The 17,353-nt window shown below is 42.7% G+C and overlaps 1 protein-coding gene across 1 annotated transcript; it reads right to left on the minus strand.

The window, feature by feature from the left end:
• Window positions 1-660: 660 nt before the first annotated feature.
• Window positions 661-3,825, minus strand: LOC124679188. Its single transcript, XM_047214995.1, has 6 exons — window positions 3,359-3,825; window positions 3,083-3,272; window positions 2,913-2,993; window positions 1,659-1,766; window positions 1,302-1,571; window positions 661-1,001 (listed from the first exon to the last, which is right to left on the minus strand). Exons 1-6 carry the CDS (start codon window positions 3,823-3,825, stop codon window positions 906-908), a joined length of 1,212 nt encoding a protein of 403 aa, XP_047070951.1. The 3' UTR covers window positions 661-905.
• Between the last annotated feature and the right edge of the window lie 13,528 nt (window positions 3,826-17,353).

The raw sequence follows: 17,353 nt of genomic DNA on the forward strand, positions 1-17,353 counted from the left end.
TTTCCACCATACCAATCCGATTTACGATGCGAAGACATTCTGTCGCTGATATTAGATGTCCAGAAAGTTGTTTTCGAATATTCTTCATGGTGTGAAACCACATGATGAGAGTTTAGTCTCACCTTGCTAAGCTAAAGAGCTTGTGACCATCTTATAAGGGAGGCATTCTATTCTCTGCTAAAATAGTAGAACCAGCACATGGAGTGCACGAGCTACGTGTGCGCATACGTGAATACTGACGACTTAAGACTTTAGGCTCTTCAGCGACTGACCCGCCTAGCATACCAAATAAACTCTAATTTCTTTCTCGTCAAAACAAAATGCAATTTATTTTCGTTATAAATCTAGATATACTCCCTCCGTCTATTAAATGATGTCTCAATTTTATTGATGTATCAACTTTATCAAAATTAGGTTGTATTTACACTTATTATAGTATCTAGATACATGCAAATTTATCCAAAGGTGAGACGCCTATTTATATACGGAGGGAGTACATATTTCTTGAGTTACTTTGTATTCATTGCACAATGTAGTAAATACGTGGTAGACTAAGGTGGAAGACGGGTGGGAGAAAATACAGATAATTAACAAAAGGAGGATTTTGCCCAAAAGAAGGCAACACGAATCATCTTGTTTAGCCGGACCACAGGAGAGGAACACTGGCAAGCAAGCAGCCACAACCTAAGGGACGAAGGCTGGCGCTGCTGGAAAAAATGAGAAATAAAAGGAAGTTGAAGCGCAATCTGAAAGGTGCAACTCGAAGGTAGGAGGACCACATATTCAGTAAATTCATTGTGAAGCAAAATTATTTACACAACAGGGCTACAAACAAACATTAACATCGTTAAGCAACCACACGATGCAATGCACTTGTCGGCCTGCCGCAAACCTGACCACCCAGCTCAGCGCGCCATCTTGTAACACAAAGCACTGTCCCAGATCATCCGCACAGCAGATTCTAGCATCTCCTTCACAGAGTCCGCCTCTTTACTGCCATCCTGGGAAATGAACAAGAAGACCAACCATTGCGTTGTCAATCTACTGTCAATTCATGAAATATATACCATCGATAATTACAAATCAGAGTACCCATATGTTGGTACGAAAAGAAGATGTTCGTATTAGGTGTGCACATGGCATGCTAATGGGTTTTTTAACAAGGCATGCTAATGAAATAGACAGAAATGAATAGAGCCAAACATAAAATGCATAGAAGTAAATGTAACAAAAAATCTAGTAACTTGCTCAAACAGATGCACAATGCTATTATCTTATGAATCAATTTCCTGTTTACCCACCTGCAGTCTCTTTGATATACCAGTTAGTTTGAAGGTAACTTCATTGGAAACCTCTCCAGTCGAGCTCTGGTGGTCAAACCGGTCAGCATGCCTTAGATATAACTTTAATGTTTTATTTCCAAAAGCTTTGTAGTTTGTATGCCACACTCCAACTATGCTGAACCTCCCATCAATCGACTCCATCCCAAATGGCCATCTGAGACCCCCTTTTACATCAGGATCAAGAATAGCTGAAGACACTAATCCATCTATGGCATTTTTCACTTCAGGCTGCAAGTGATATCAAATGAGTATGATGACATAAGCTTTTTTTCGAAAATAAGAAGATAGAGAGGATCAAGGTATTCATGAACTCACATTTACGTTTTTCAAGATCTTTTTGGTACTCAACATCAGCCTCAAGTCAAGATCTTGGGACAGACATGATATGTCTTCCACCAACTGTCGTATCTGATTCAGTTCAACCTGCATGAGAAGTAAAAGTAGAGAAGAATGAGAAGCAAACTTATTGTTAGCTAGTGGCTTATAATAAATAGTAGTGTAGTGCATATGAACGATTTAGCAGTCACGGTATGTAAAACACATATCAGAATCTAACCAAATGCCCCTATTCAGGATATAAATGAAAATCTCAAGATTTCCTCACCTATCTACAGGGGAATATGTTATCCGAAACAATATCTGCGGTAGAATGTAAAAAAATGAGGCAAAAATGAATAATTACCACTCTGAGTAAGACACAACATCCACCAGTGGTTAGAACAATCTTACTTCAATTAATTTAAAGCAAACTGTGAGTAAGCAACATAATGACTTGTTTTTAGTTTAAAAAGGATATGGGGCTGAGTTTGACTTGTTCTGCAATTTTTTTCGCTAGGGAACATAAGGGTTTTAGAGCTTAACATTCTGTTATAGAACTACGAACAAAGATATGTGACTGCTTTAGAAAAAAATTCTTTTATAAGTATTTACATGCTGCTAATTTTTTTTAGAAAAATTGTACACATGGCCACATCTGAATTGCCCAACAATTCCTTTGAATCAAAATAAGCATGATACTCCGTCCATTCGGGTTTACAAGCACTATCAAGTTTGTCTTAAGTCAAACCTTTTTAAGTGTTTATAACAAATATCAACATTCATAATACCAAACCGCTATCACTAGACCTATCACGGAATATGTTTTTCATAACGTGCTTATAGGGTCTTGCAGATTTTTTCATCGAACACTTGTCCAAATGCGTGTCATTTTGTATTAGAGAGAAAATGTCAAGATGAGGAGAAATACAAGCCAAGACGGAAGGGCGAGAAACAGGAAAAAGCAAAAGGAGCCTATAGCCTATCTAATAAAAAGCTCAGAGAACGCAAAAAAACACCTACATCAGATCAAACTAAACAACTTTAACTTTAGATAAAATTACCAAGCCTTGTAAACCTGAAGATGGAGTAATTGATAGCCATATTCCATACTACTATATATTTAGCAGTGAACCTATATAAAATTACCATACGGTAATTGGTAGAACTTCTACCGTAGAAGCCAGAAACTCCAGAGTTGAGAGTTCTCAAAAATCAAATATAAAAGTAAGGACAGACTAGAAGGAGGCACACCTTATGGATTGCAAGCTTCCCACCTTCTTGCACAGTGCATTTGCAAGACAAGGTAGAATCACTTTGGTTCTTGTCAAGTATCTATCATACATTTAAAGGGCCAGAAATGATTAACTAGCCTGAAAAAATAAATAAACTAGGATAACTCTCAATCTGTTCGACGTGCAAACCTTGACATGGTAGTGTTCTTTTGTTGAGTCGAACCCCGGACCCATCAGCTTGACAAGGGATAGCTCCATGTCTTGAAAACACTCCCTGGGCACATTAGTGTAGAAGGATTTACGGACCTGGCTCTTGGATCCTTCGTTCCCAGCTTTTGCGGCATCACGGAGCGAGTCCAATGAGACATGTGATCCACCACTATGCACACCAGCATTACTGCTTAGCATTCTTTGCACGCTCATCACAAGGTAATGGAAAACAGAGACGGGTCACACGAGACTCACGGTTGGACTTGGAACAGGACCTTCCCCGCCCTGGCAACGAGGCTCAGCTTCACGACGGCCTCCTCCTTGCTTGGAACATCGTGCTTCGCCCTCTCCGCCGCAGCGAGGAGTTCTGGCAGGAACCTCTCGGCGATGGCGGCGGCCGCGGCCTCCGGTGAGGAGGCGGGGGAGCCTTTCGGGGAGGAGAGGGAAAGGACGAGGGGCTTGGCGCCGGTCTTGCGCTCGAAGGTCTCGCACGCGAAGGGCTCGAGACGGAAAGAGTCCGCGTCGTCAGAGTCGGGGGAGAAGGGCGGGAGCGGGGACCAGCGGGAGACGCAGCCGGCGGCGTGGATGATCTTGTAGTTGGACGGGCGGAGCTGGTGTCGGCCACGGGGGGAAGAGGAGATGGAGAGGGAGGCAAGGGAGGAGGTGGGCGGGGCGGGGTCGGAGCCGCCGGAGCGGCGCTTGTGGGGCGGGAGGTAGGCCATGGCCGATTGGCCGGCGGTTTGGAGGTTCCTGGGAGTTGAAAAGGGGAAGAGGGAAGTTGGCGGTGGGCTCTTGAGGTTCCTGGGAGTTGAAAAGGGGAGGAGGAAGGAGGGAAGTCAAGGGCATATACAATGGGATGACGTCAGTCTTCCTTTAGTCCTCGTCGCTACTGGAAGAAGTTGTAGTCCTCGTCGGTGGGTGGCTTGCCGCGAGGGTCGACGGGCACGTTGGTTGTCTTTTCCTTCACCGCGCCGCTAGGGCCACCTTCCTCATCGCTGCGCGTGAGGTCGACGAGCGGCCTGCCGCTATTGCGGATGGAGAGGGCGATCACGCCCTCGATGTTGCCGGCCCATGCAGCGTGGTCGTTCAACGATGACATGAATGCCGTGTTGAATCCCCATGTGTCGTGGGGGTCGTCGCTGCTTGCGACGAGACGTTGCTGGTGGATGAGCGTCGCCATCTTATCATCTTCCTCTTTCACCTCCAGGTTGGGGACGAGGAGTGCAACGCGGCCATGGGTAGTCGGGTCGCCGATCGATATGTCATCGCTGGGGCACCCGTGTCTGGTACTCCTCCTTCGCCTCGCGCTTAGGCATGTGGTAGGGGGAGACGCGATGCGACGAGGAGGACTGTATCGAGCGCGTCGGGCCTGAGGAAGAAGAATGTGATGAAAAAGAACTCGAGGTCGTCCCCCTCGGAAGCCAGCGCGACGAGATAGCGGCTGGGACAGCGGCATCTCCAACCAGGGTGCGCCGTTGCGGATTCCCTTGATGATGGCGGAGAGGGTTCACCCCAGCACGCCCCAAAATCAGGCGCGTCTGTCCTTGTTCTAGGTCGTGAGCAGCCCGATGAGGCCGTCAATGTTGTGCACCTCTTCGTAGCGGGCGCGTGGCAAAGAAGTCCATCCACCAGCTGTCGTTGTCGCTTGTAGCACAGGTTGGATCTGCGCTCCTCCGGGCTCAGGCGGCACCGCTGAGCCCTGATATCGTCGAATCATCGGCCAGTTCCCAGCACGGGCGCATGGCGGGATGCCGATCCCGTTAACGGCCATCTTCTAGGGGCCGCTGCTCGGCAGGCACATGTCCAGCGGCACATGATAGGGCGAGTCTTAATGCTCCTATGCTAGAGAGATGGTGTGGCTTCCGCGGCCGAATCCGTTGGCACCGAGGATGTTGTGGTGGTTGCTCGACATGCATGGTTTGCGTGTGGGGAGGAGCGGGGCGAGTGGTTTGGACTCACCGGGAAGGCATGTTTAACTTTTATACAGTGGCTACAGCTGAAGCAGCGAGAGAGAGGTTGGTCGCAATTAACTCCAGCGCGGATGGCCACGCAGTCATGCACGACTAGGAAAAGGAAGTGACTGATGACGTTGAGACTTCAAGTGCAGAGTGTTGTGTCAGCAGATTATTTTCCTCACAAGAATGACACAAGGGTTATATCGATCTCTCAGGGAATTGATTAAAGAGTTCTCTCCCTCTATTCTTCTAGCAATCCTAAAAAATAAAATAAAGCCTTGTGTCTGCTGGTCAAGCACAATGTTTCGTATTATTAATAGTAAAATAAAGTAGTAACACAAGTAAGATAAACTAGGCAAATAAAATAAACTAAGCAAAAACACTAAATGATTGATTATTTTCGGGTTTTGTGTGCAAATAAGATAATTAAATATTTTGTATTTTTGGATTAAAATAGTTCTGCAAATAGAAAGTATCATAAATGCAATGGAAAAGTGCTTCTTATGATTAAAATTGGACCAGGGTTTATGGATTCACTTGTATATTCTCTTTTTAAAGTTGTAGTGGATAATAACAATTCATCAATGAGATATTAAGAATATAACTTCAATATGTGTAAGATACACATTCATATGAGCATCATGTTCTAACATAGAGATGATGCAACACATCTCTCTTATACTTCACAAGAAAGGGAAAACTCCGTGCAACCTTGTATTAAGAATTAACTGAATACAGCCATAAGTACTTTGACATGATGTTTGAATATCAAATATGCTACCTTGACCAAACAAGATCATCACTTTTGTCACATGACGAACATAGCACATGCATTCACTTTATCCCTCGTGAGATAACAAAAGAAAAGGCAAAGTCATAATAGATCATGAATTTGTTGTCACTATTCAATCACTAAAACCATGTTATTCCATCTAACACACACACATCACCCCACACATTTTCTTGCACACAAGTTAGATCAGAACCAATACTTAAGAACGGGGTATATAATATGCATCTATCAATACATCTTACACAAAGTAGAGTTATCATAGCATAATATCATAGAATAAAGATCCACCACATAGAATTATATATATAACCATAATCATGTTGGGCAGTTCATATGGTACTAAGATCTATGTAGAACATGAGAGAAATAGATCAAGCTACTGCCACAAACCCGTAGTCCAGAGGTGGACAACTCCCCCTTGATCATGGTGTTGATGAAGGAAGACGTTGGAGATCCGTCCGGCGGCGGTTCCGGCAGAGTTTCCCCTCGAATCTTCATTGCTGATGTCTCCGTTTTCGTGTTTCTGTGTTTCTGCGGCGCTCTCCTCCAGAGAACCCTCGGGGGTCATATATATTGTGGTTTTTAGATCAAAAGAAGTCGGTTCACGAAAGAATCAAGCGAATCGGACGATCGACATCCAAAAAGGCTAGGGTGGCGCCTGATACGTCTCCAACGTATCTATAATTTTTTATGTTCCATGCTAGTTTTATGACAATACCTACATGTTTTACTCACACTTTATAATGTTTTTACGCATTTTCCGGGACTAACCTATTAACAAGATGCGGAAGCGCCAGTTCCTGTTTTCTGCTGTTTTTGGTTTCAGAAATCCTACACAGGAAGTATTCTCGGAATTGGACGAAACAAAAGCCCACGGCCCTATTTTCCACGGAGTGTTCCAGAACATCGAAGAAGAGTCGGAGAAGGCCAGCAGGGGGGCCACCCCATAGGGCGGCGCGGCCCCACCTCCAAGCGCGCCGAGGTGTGGGGAGGCCACCCCCTGGTTCCCCCGACGCTGCCTCTTCGCCTATATATTCCTTCGTATCGGAAAACCCTAGAACCGAGAGCCAAAATACGAGAAAAGTTCCAGAGACGCTGCCGCCGTCAACCCCATCTCGGGGGGTTCTGAAGATCACCTCCGGTACCCTGCCGGAGAGGGGAATCATCGCCGGAGGGCTCTACATCACCATGCCCGCCTCCGGACTGATGCATGAGTAGTTCATCCTTGGACTATGGGTCCATAGAAGTAGCTAGATGGTTGTCTTCTCCTATTATGCCATCATGTTTAGATCTTGTGAGCTGCCTATCATGATCAAGATCATCTATTTGTAATGCTACATGTTGTGTTTGCTGGGATCCGATGAATATGGAATACTATGTCAATTTGATTATCGATCTATCATATATGTGTTGTTTATGATCTTGCATGCTCTCCGTTGCCAGTAGAGGCTCTGGCCAAGTTGATACTTGTAACTCCAAGAGGGGGTATTTATGCTAGATAGTGGGTTCATGCCTCCATTGAATCCGGGACGAGTGACGAAAGTTCTAAGGTTGTGGATGTGCTCGTTGCCACTAGGGATAAAACACCAATGCTTTGTCTAAGGATATTTGTATTGTTTACATTACGCACGGTACTTAATGCAATTGTCTCGTTGTTTGCAACTTAATACCGGAAGGGGTGCGGATGCTAACCCGAAGGTGGACTTTTTAGGCATAGATGCATGCTCGGATGGCGGTCTATGTTCTTTGTCGTAATGCCCTAAGTAAATCTCATAGTAGTCATCATGATATGTATGTGCATTGTTATGCCCTCTCTATTTTGTCAATTGCCCAACTCGTAGTTTGTTTACCCAACATGTTATTTATCTTATTGGAGAGACACCACTACTGAACCGTGGACCCCGGTCCATTCTTTTACATCTGAAATACAACCTACTGCAATCATTGTTCTCTTTTGTTTTCTGCAAGCAAACATAATCTTCCACACCATACGTTTAATCATTTGTTTTCAGCAAGCCGGTGAGATTGACAACCTCACTGTTAAGTTGGGGCAAAGTAGTTTGATTGTGTTGTGCAGGTTCCACGTTGGCGCCGGAATCCCTGGTGTTGCGCCACACTACACTCCTTCACCAACAACCTTCACGTGGCCTTCATCTTCTACTGGTTCGATAACCTTGGTTTCTTACTGAGGGAAAACTCGTTACTGTACGCATCATACCTTCCTCTTGGGGTTCCCAACGGACGTGTGCTTTACCGTCACAAGCAGCGCCCCCCTTGTTGGGCGCGCCGCCAGCACTCTTTTGGGCCTCCAAGCCCTCCAGGTCTGGTCCAAGTTCCCATACTGATTCTCTTGATGAAAAAATGATGGGCCCCGATATCCTAGCTTAGTTTGACTCTGTATAGGTCTCTGAAAGTGAAAAATTGATGGATCCCAAATTTATGAGATCAATTATAGTATTTTTCAATAAGAAAGGTTGTCGAACCTACGAGGAGTTGAAGGTATTGGTTAGCGGACTCGACAAAAAAAAACTAGTAGTTTTCGTTTTTGGTGTATAGTTTGCAAGAAAAATAAAGTGCAAAAAGTAAATAGCAAATAAGTAAAAGCTCTTAATGAGAGAAAAGCTCAATCCTCTATGAAGAAAGAGGACAAGCTCAAGTGGGTGTGCTTATATGAGACTAAAGTTCCTGAGGGCGGCATAGATTTACTAGCATCTGAGTTTTATTCAGTTAGGGGCGGGGCCTAAATTAGGTGCAGTCATAGATATGTGCAAGCACACCCCTTATGATTTGTCCTAGAGCCATTTTCATGTGCAAGTATAGAAATAATTAAGACATAAATGTCCCACCATAGCAATAAGATCATTGGTCCTCGATATAAACCCCTCTAATGCAACTTATAGTATTAGAAACGGTTTCTATTAGTCCGTCCCTTCCAACACTAATGAATTACATTAAAGTGCAACCCTATGGTGAACCCATATTGGTGAATTAATATGCAGTCGAGGTTTCGCATAAATCCATCATAGAACGACATAAAAGATAGAAAACTTGACCAAATACTCATTGCACATCATATAGAATCATAGCCAGATATCATCATATGCCCTCAGGAACGTGGGGAACTACTCACAAGTGTCAAACATGATATGGACCAGAGGCATAACGATTACAACACAATCTGAATATATAATCTCCCCACCAAATAACGAAAAAGTACCAATCACAAACATGCAATAGCACTAAAAACAATATCCAAGGTTCAATTCAACATGAGGGGGATGAGGTCGATCTCGTAGACGGAGATGGTGGTGATGATGGTGCTGGCGAAGATGTTGACGGAGATGTCTCCTCCCAAGCCAAGGAGGAGTGGTGATGTCGATAGCGTCGATGTCCCCTTCACCGAAGGCACCGGTGCAGCAGGATCTGCCCTCGCCCGGAGTAGGAGAGGACTTTCTTTTCGGCCACCGCCGCCTCAATAAATCTTGGAAAAAATATGGACTAGGTTTTTAGGAGAAACGGAGGTTCTGGTATAAAGGAGGACCCGAGGCGACGCTCGAGGGCTGAATGAGCCTGGGTGGTACGCCCAGCCGAGTAGGGCGCGCCACCCGGCCTCGTTCCCTCCTCGTGGCTTTCCTCTCGTGTTTCTTTCGCTCACAGTTCTTCTCTGGGTGAAAAACTGATCAGATATTTTTGCCTTATTTTTAGCGATCTAGAAAGCCGTGAAACAAATAAAATACGAAAAAGTAGGTTTTCTGCCTCCCAGGAATTAAATACCAATGAAGGGGACTTTGTAGAAAAGTCCCGGAAATCAACTAAAAATGCACAAATAAAAGTGTATGATGACATATAACAAGGAAAAATAAACATATATGTAGCAATAATGATGATGCAAACTGCACGTATCAACTCCCCAAGCTTAAACCTTTTCTCGTCCCCGAGCAAATAAGCGAATAGATCATATCATGCATCAATGAGCTTATAGTTCATAAAAGAAATACGAGCATTGCATCATCAACTTATGCATATTCAATTGCAATGTAAGATCTCTAAACCAACAATCATACAAACATGAACTTCATATAATAGAAACTCTAGCAATTACCTCTTACCATTTGAACAAGACTAACCATTGCATGTTGGACAATTGAACAATGTGACATGTGTGTCTATAAGTATAAATCACTTCTATGCTTGGCTTTTTACCATCTTTATTTTGCTTTTACTTTGCCTTTGTACCGAAGCTAAACTCTCATAGAACAACTAGTTACAAGAAGAGAAATTTTTAAATCACAAAATGGGCATGAAGTTGATGCTTACCAAACACTTTACCATTTTCTTGATGGAATCAGCTAATAGTCTTGCCCCACAGTAACTAGTATAAAACTTATTCATGGATCTTTCAATCATTTCATATGCTCTACATCCACCTTTGTCTTTCACTTTCCATAGCTAACTGAATCCTCGGGTGCCGACCTTTTCATTCACAAACTTGTTTGAGCATATGTATTGAAATATCCATGACAATCAGTTCACACGTTCATTACCAAGTAGCACAAGAGTATCTCATACCTAATTGTCATCCCATCTTCCTAACTATTTGTTCTCCACGACCACATCTCCAACACAACTTCAAGGTATATTGTTTTTCTTATAATTCTTAGTATTGCTTGCATGGTGATACGTCTCTAACGTATCTATAATTTCTTATGTTCCATGCTAGTTTTATGACAATACCTACAAGGTAATATATCATTTTTATGCATTTTCCGGGACTAACCTATTAACAAGATGCCGAAGTGCCAGTTCCTGTTTTCTGCTGTTTTTGGTTCCAGAAATTCTACACAGGAAATATTCTCGGAATTGGACCCCACGAAGACAGAAGTCAATATTTTGCCGAGGCGGACCCGGAGAGCTAGAGAAGGGCCAGAGGGGGGCCAAGGGGCCCCACACCATAGGGGGCGCGGCCCCACCCCTGGCCGCGCCGCCATGTGGGGTGAGCCCCTCGGGACTCCTCCGAGGCCGCCCTTCCGCCTATATATTCTCCCAGATGCGAAAACCCTAAAACAATCAGTCATATTCCACGAAAAGTTACGTAGCCGCCGCCATCGCGAAGCCAAGTTCGGGGGACAGAAGTCTCTATTCCGGCACGCCGCCGGGACGGGGAAGTGCCCCCGGAGTCATCTCCATCAACACCACCGCCATCTTCATCGCCACTGCTGACTCCCATGATGAGGAGGGAGTAGTTCTCCCCCGAGGCTGAGGGCTCTACCGGTAGCTATTTGGTTCATCTCTCTCTCCCATGGTGTGATCTTTATGTGATCATGAGCTTTGTAATCTAGTTGAATATGTAGATGTTACTCTTGTCTATTATGCACTCTAGAGGTTACTTTAATATGAACTCCTGATTCACTCTCCACGGTGTGATGGTGACAGTGTGCGCAACGTCTGTGATTCCTTTATGACGTTGTGGAGCTTGTTTACTCCGGCTTGAGGTGTGCTTTTGCAGCCCTACACAATGAATGGTGTTTGTTATCCAACAAGAGAGTGTTTGAGAGTAGCATTTATTTATTCAATTATGTGATCATTGTTGAGAGTGTCCACTAGTGAAAGTATGATCCCTAGGCCTTGTTTCTAAGCATTGAAACACCGTTTCCAACAAGTTCTGCTACATGTTCGTTTGCTGCCATTTTTATTGCAGATCGCAATTACTACTTATAATCATTCATATTACTTGTATTTCACTATCTCTTCGCCGAACTAGTGCACCTATACATCTGACAAGTGTATTAGGTGTGTTGGGGACACAAGAGACTTCTTGTATCTTAATTGCAGGGTTGCTTGAGAGGGATATCTTTGACCTCTACCTCCCTGAGTTTGATAAACCTTGGGTGATTCACTTAAGAGAAACTTGCTGCTGTTCTACAAACCTCTGCTCTTGAGGCCCAACACTGTCTACAGGAATAGAAGCGTGCATAGACATCAAGCTATTTTCTGGCGCCGTTGCCGGGGAGATCAAGACACGCTGCAAGGGGAGTCTCTCACATCCAATATCTTTACTTTGTTTATTGTCTTGCTTTATTTTATTTTCTGTCTTGTTTGCTTTCTTTATATCAAAAACACAAAAAAATTAGTTACTTGTTTTACTTTATTTTAATTCGGTTTGCTTTACTTATTTTTACTATTGTTAAAATGAATACTCCTGAGAACACTAAGTTGTGTGACTTCACCAGCACCAATAATAATGATTTCATATGCACTCCTATTGCTCCACCTGCTACTACAGTAGAATTTTATGAAATTAAACCTGCTTTACTAAATCTTGTTATGAGAGAGCAATTTTCTGGTGTTAGTACTGATGATGCTCGCTGCCCATCTTAATAATTTTGTTGAACTTTGTGTAATGCAAAAGTATAAGGATGTAGATGGAGACATTATAAAACTGAAATTGTTTCCTTTCTCCTTAAGAGGAAGAGCTAAAGATTGGTTGCTATCTTTGCCTAAGAATAGTATTGATTCATGGACTAAATGTAAAGATGCTTTCATTGGAAGATATTATCCTCCTGCTAAAATTATATCTTTGAGAAGTAGCATTATGAATTTTAAGCAATTGGATAATGAACATGTTGCCCAAGCATGGGAAAGAATGAAATCTTTGGTAAAGAATTGCCCTACCCATGGACTAACTACTTGGATGATCATCCAAACCTTTTATGCAGGATTAAATTTTTCTTGAAGGAACCTATTGGATTCAGTTGTTGGAGGTACTTTTATGTCCATCACTTTGGGTGCTGCAACAAAGCTTCTTGATGATATGATGATCAACTACTCTGAATGGCACACTGAAAGGACTCCTCAAGGTAAGAAGGTAAATTCTGTTGAAGAAACCTCCTCCTTGAGTGATAAGATTGATGTTATTATGTCTATGATTGTTAATGGTAGATCTAATGTTGATCCTAATAATGTTCCTTTAGCTTCATTGGTTGCTCAAGAAGAGCATGTTGATGTGAACTTCATTAAAAATAGTAATTTCAACAACAATGCGTATAGGAATAATTTTGGTAACAACAACTATAGGCCATATCCTTCTAATAGTGGTAATTCTTATGGTAATTCTTATGGAAGATCTGTTTTGCCTAGTGAGGAAAAGATGCTAGAAATTGAAAGAGCTACTAAGAGTTTTATGCAATCACAATATGAGCAAAATCAATTGTTTATTAAAACTATGAATGAACAATCCGCCTCGTTGAAAAATATAGGGAATCAACTTGAAAATTAGAATATGGAAATTTCTGGTTTGCAAACTAAGCTTTCAAATGCTGAAAACCGAATCTCATACATGTCTGAGTCACAAGCTTCTTTAATTAATAAAATGGCTGCTAAACCTGAGGATAATGATAACAAAATTCTTACTACAGCAAACGCTATACAAGTTCGAATTAATGACAATATTAGAATGATGGCTGAATTGCATGCTAGGTGGGAAAGAGAAGAAAAACTTGCTAAAGAGAATAATGTAGCTAAAGTTTGGACTATTACCACCACTAGTAATGTTGATGCTTCACAGGTTGCTAAACCTCCTATTATCAATGGTAAAATAATTAGTGTTGGCAATGTTTCTACTTCTAATACAAAGCATGCAAAACTGCCTAAAACTGCTGAAACTGTTTGTGATAAAAGTGCTGAAATTTTTCAGAATATTGGGGACAATGATCCCATTACTTTAGATCATAATGCATGGTTTTGATTTAGATAATTGTCATATCTCTGAAGTTATTAAGTTCTTGCAAAAACTTGCTAGAAGTCCTAATGCTAGTGCTATAAACTTGGCCTTTACAAAACATATTACAAACGCTCTCATTAAAGCTAGAGAAGAGGAATTAAAACTTGAAGCTTCTATTCCTAGGAAGTTGGAAGATGGTTGGGAGCCCATCATTAAAATGAAGGTCAATGATTTTGATTGTAATTCTTTATGTGATCTTGGTGCAAGTATTTCTGTTATGCCTAAGAAACTCTATGATATGCTTGACTTGCCACCTTTGAAATGTTGTTATTTGGATGTTAATTTTGCTGATAATTCTATAAAGAAACCTTTGGGGAGGATTGACAATGTTCACATTACGGTTAACAATAACCTTGTCCCCGTTGATTTTGTTGTCTTGGATATTGAATGCAATGGATCTTGTCCTATTATTTTGGGAAGACCCTTTCTTCGAACTGTTGGTGCTATTATTGATATGAAAGAAGGAAATATTAAATAACAATTCCCTCTTAAGAAAGGTATGGGACACTTCCCTAGAAAGAGAATGAAGTTGCCTTTTGATTCTATTATTAGAACAAATTATGATGTTGATGCTTCTTCTCTTGATGTTACTTGATTTACACTTTCTGCGCCTAGCTGAAAGGCGTTAAAGAAAAGCACTTCTTGGGAGATAACCCCTGTTTTATTTTTCTACTGTTTTGTTGTGTCTTGGAAGTTTTACTACTGTAGCAACCTCTTCTTATCATGTTTATTTCGTTTTTGTGCCAAGTAAAGTCTTTGATAGAAGGTTGATACCAGATTTGGATTTCTGCGCGGAAACAGATTTTTAGCTGTCACGAATTTGAGCTGTTCTCTCCGTAGAAGAATCTAAAAATTCTGAAAAAAATTCATGAGTAATCCTCAGATATGTACGCAACTTTCATTCAACTGGAGCTTTTCCATCTGAGCATGTTAAGTGCCTCGAAACAATTCGTCTTTACGGACTGTTCTGTTTTGACAGATTCTGCCTTTTATTTCGCATTGGCTCTTTTACTGTGTTTGAGTGCGTTTCTTTGCTCCAATAAATTTCAGTAACCTTGGGTAATATCCAGAAGTGTTGGGAATGATTGTGTCCTTGCTGAACATGTGAATTTTTGATTATGCACTAACCCTCTAATGAGATTGCTTTGAGTTTGGTGTGAAGGAAGTTTTCAAGGATCAAGAGAGGAGGATGATATAATATGATCAAGAAGAGTGAAAAGTCTAAGCTTGGGGATGCCCAAGGCATCCCCTTCTTCATCAACAACTTATCAGGTCACCTCTAGTGAAACTATATTTTAATTCCGTCACATCTTATGTGCTTTACTTGGAGCGTCTGTGTGCTTTTATTTTTGTTTTGTTATCTTAGTTCTCTGAATAAATTGGATCCTATCTTGTTTGGGAGAGAGACACGCTCCGCTTTTTCATTTGAATACTCCTATTCTTCACTTATATTTGTTGAGTATTCAGTTTTCGCACTGTGTAGCTTCTAGCTCTTGGTTTTCACGTATCTCTTGTTCAGAGCTATTAGTTATTTTATAGAAAGTACTCTCTTACTTCACTTATATTTGTTTTGAGAGTTTCTTGCTATTTGGTTGGAAACAGAAAATGCTTCATGTGGTAATTGGTATATTTTCTTGAATAATTTGATACTTGGCAATTGTTTTGAGCTCTCAAGTAGATCATGTTTAAGCTCTTGCATCATGTGGTTTAAACCTATTAGTGGAGAACTACCGTAGAGCTTGTTGAAATTTGATTTGCATGATTGGTCTCTCTAAAGTCTAGATAGTTTTTGGTAAAAGTGTTTGAGCAACAAGGAAGACAGTGTAGAGTCTTATAATGCTTGCAATATGTTCTTGTGTAAGTCTTGTTGTACCGGTTCATACTTGTGTTTGCTTCAAACAACCTTGCTAGCCAAAGCCTTGTACTGAGAGGGAATGCTTCTCGTGCATCCAAAACCTTGAGCCAAAACTTATGCCATTTGTGTCCACCATAACTACCTACTATGTGGTATTTTTCTGCCATTCCAAGTAAATTGCTTGCGTGCTACCTTTAAATAAAAAATTCATTCCTTGTCTTTGCAATACATAGCTCATGGGAAAGTAGCCTAAAAAACTATTGTGGTAATGAATATGTCGCTTATGTATCTTAGTTCTTATAAGTTGCTTGTTGAGCGGTAACCATGTTATCTGGGGACGCCATCAACCTGTCACACCTTTGTTGAATATCATGTGAGTTGCTATGCATGTTCATCTTGTCTGAAGTAAGGGAGATTTGCCATGAGTTAAATGGTTTGAGTATGCATATTGTTAGAGAAGAACATTGGGCCGCCAACCAAAGCCATGTATCATGGTGGAAGTTTCAGCTTGGACATTAATCCTCAAATCTCTTATGAGAATATTATCTCGTTGTTGAATGCTTAAAGCATTAAAGAGGAGTCCATCATCTGTTTTCTATGTTGTCCCGGTATGGATGTCCTCAAGTTGAGATCTAACAAAATCGAGAAATCAAATGCGATTTATCTCCTTGGACCTTTGTACAGGTGGCATAGAGGTACTGTCGTTGCCTAATCGACGGTACCTCGGAGGAGGGATCCTCACGAGGGGGAGAAGAAGTAGGGGCCATAGGGCGGAGTGCACACGGGACGGTGGTACGCGATTTACCCAGCTTCGGAACACCTGCACGATGACAGGGCCTACCGCTGATTGTCCGGAATTATCCGGGCGCTTTCGCGTTGTTACAATGAGTTGTGGTTGTGCCTCTAGGGCTCCCGGGATCCGGCTTATAAAGGCGCACGGATCTAGGGTTTACATGGAGAGTCCTAGCCGGATTACGGATAGCCTAACTACGGTACAATATCTTGCCGTGCACGTCACGGATCCGCCTTCCATACACGTCGCATCGGATCCGGGTTCCTCATGGGCCTCCACGGATCCGGGTTCCTCCTAATGTCGGTACGGATCCGGCTTACTGATCCTGGGCCGGACTTCTTCCTTCATGATCAACATCAACTGGGCCGCCCGATGGGCCACATGCCTCATCACCATCTGTGGGCCACCCGGGCTTGCCGGATCTAGGCACTCGTCGATGGTACACCCATGAAGTATACCCACAACAAGAACCCCGCAGTTCTCCGAGTTTCGCCCGCTGCTTCCGCCTTGCTAGTCCATCATGATTTCCGACAATATCAGTAACGCGGAGAAACTTGAAGAACTCCAACTTCACATTTTCTTCTTTTCCCAACTTTTAGCCGGAAAATGCTCCCATCCTCCGGGACTTCACCCATCGACGGTACTGGATACGTTTCCGGGTTAGTTCCTTGCTTGCGAATGAGAACTTTTTATCTTCACGCGATTACCCGGAATCTTTAAAAGACTCAAACGGTTCCGCCAATTCTGGCGCCATTTTCGCGCGATTTCTGCGGTAACTTATCTCTAGCCATTTTTACCGTTTAGGGTTTAGAACACGTGTCACGCATCCAACGGTGCGACGCTTGCGTTCCGACCACAGGATGCGGAGCACGAATCTCGTCCCGCCGGCCTATAAATATCAGTCGTCGACGCCCCAACCCTCATTCACCCCCCTCTTCACCTCTCTGCCCAGCGCCGCCTCGAGCTCCTTCTCCGCCGTGCCGGAATTTCGCCGGAGCTTCGCCGGAGCCGCTTCGCCGCCGCGTCGAGTTCATCCTGTTCTTAACATCAGCGAGCCACCGCGCGGAAACCTCG

Source organism: Lolium rigidum, chromosome 1, assembly GCF_022539505.1.
Source record: "Lolium rigidum isolate FL_2022 chromosome 1, APGP_CSIRO_Lrig_0.1, whole genome shotgun sequence".
Classification (NCBI taxonomy): domain Eukaryota; kingdom Viridiplantae; phylum Streptophyta; class Magnoliopsida; order Poales; family Poaceae; genus Lolium; species Lolium rigidum.

Coding starts and splice junctions, on each gene's coding strand:
- LOC124679188 (XM_047214995.1), bottom strand. CDS start 3,825: ATGGCCTACCTCCCGCCCCACAAGCGCCGCTCCGGCGGCTCCGACCCC. Junction 3,273..3,358: donor GTCCTGTTCCAAGTCCAACC/GTGAGTCTCGTG, acceptor TGGTGTGCATAG/TGGTGGATCACATGTCTCAT. Junction 1,002..1,301: donor GTATATCAAAGAGACTGCAG/GTGGGTAAACAG, acceptor TTCATTTCCCAG/GATGGCAGTAAAGAGGCGGA.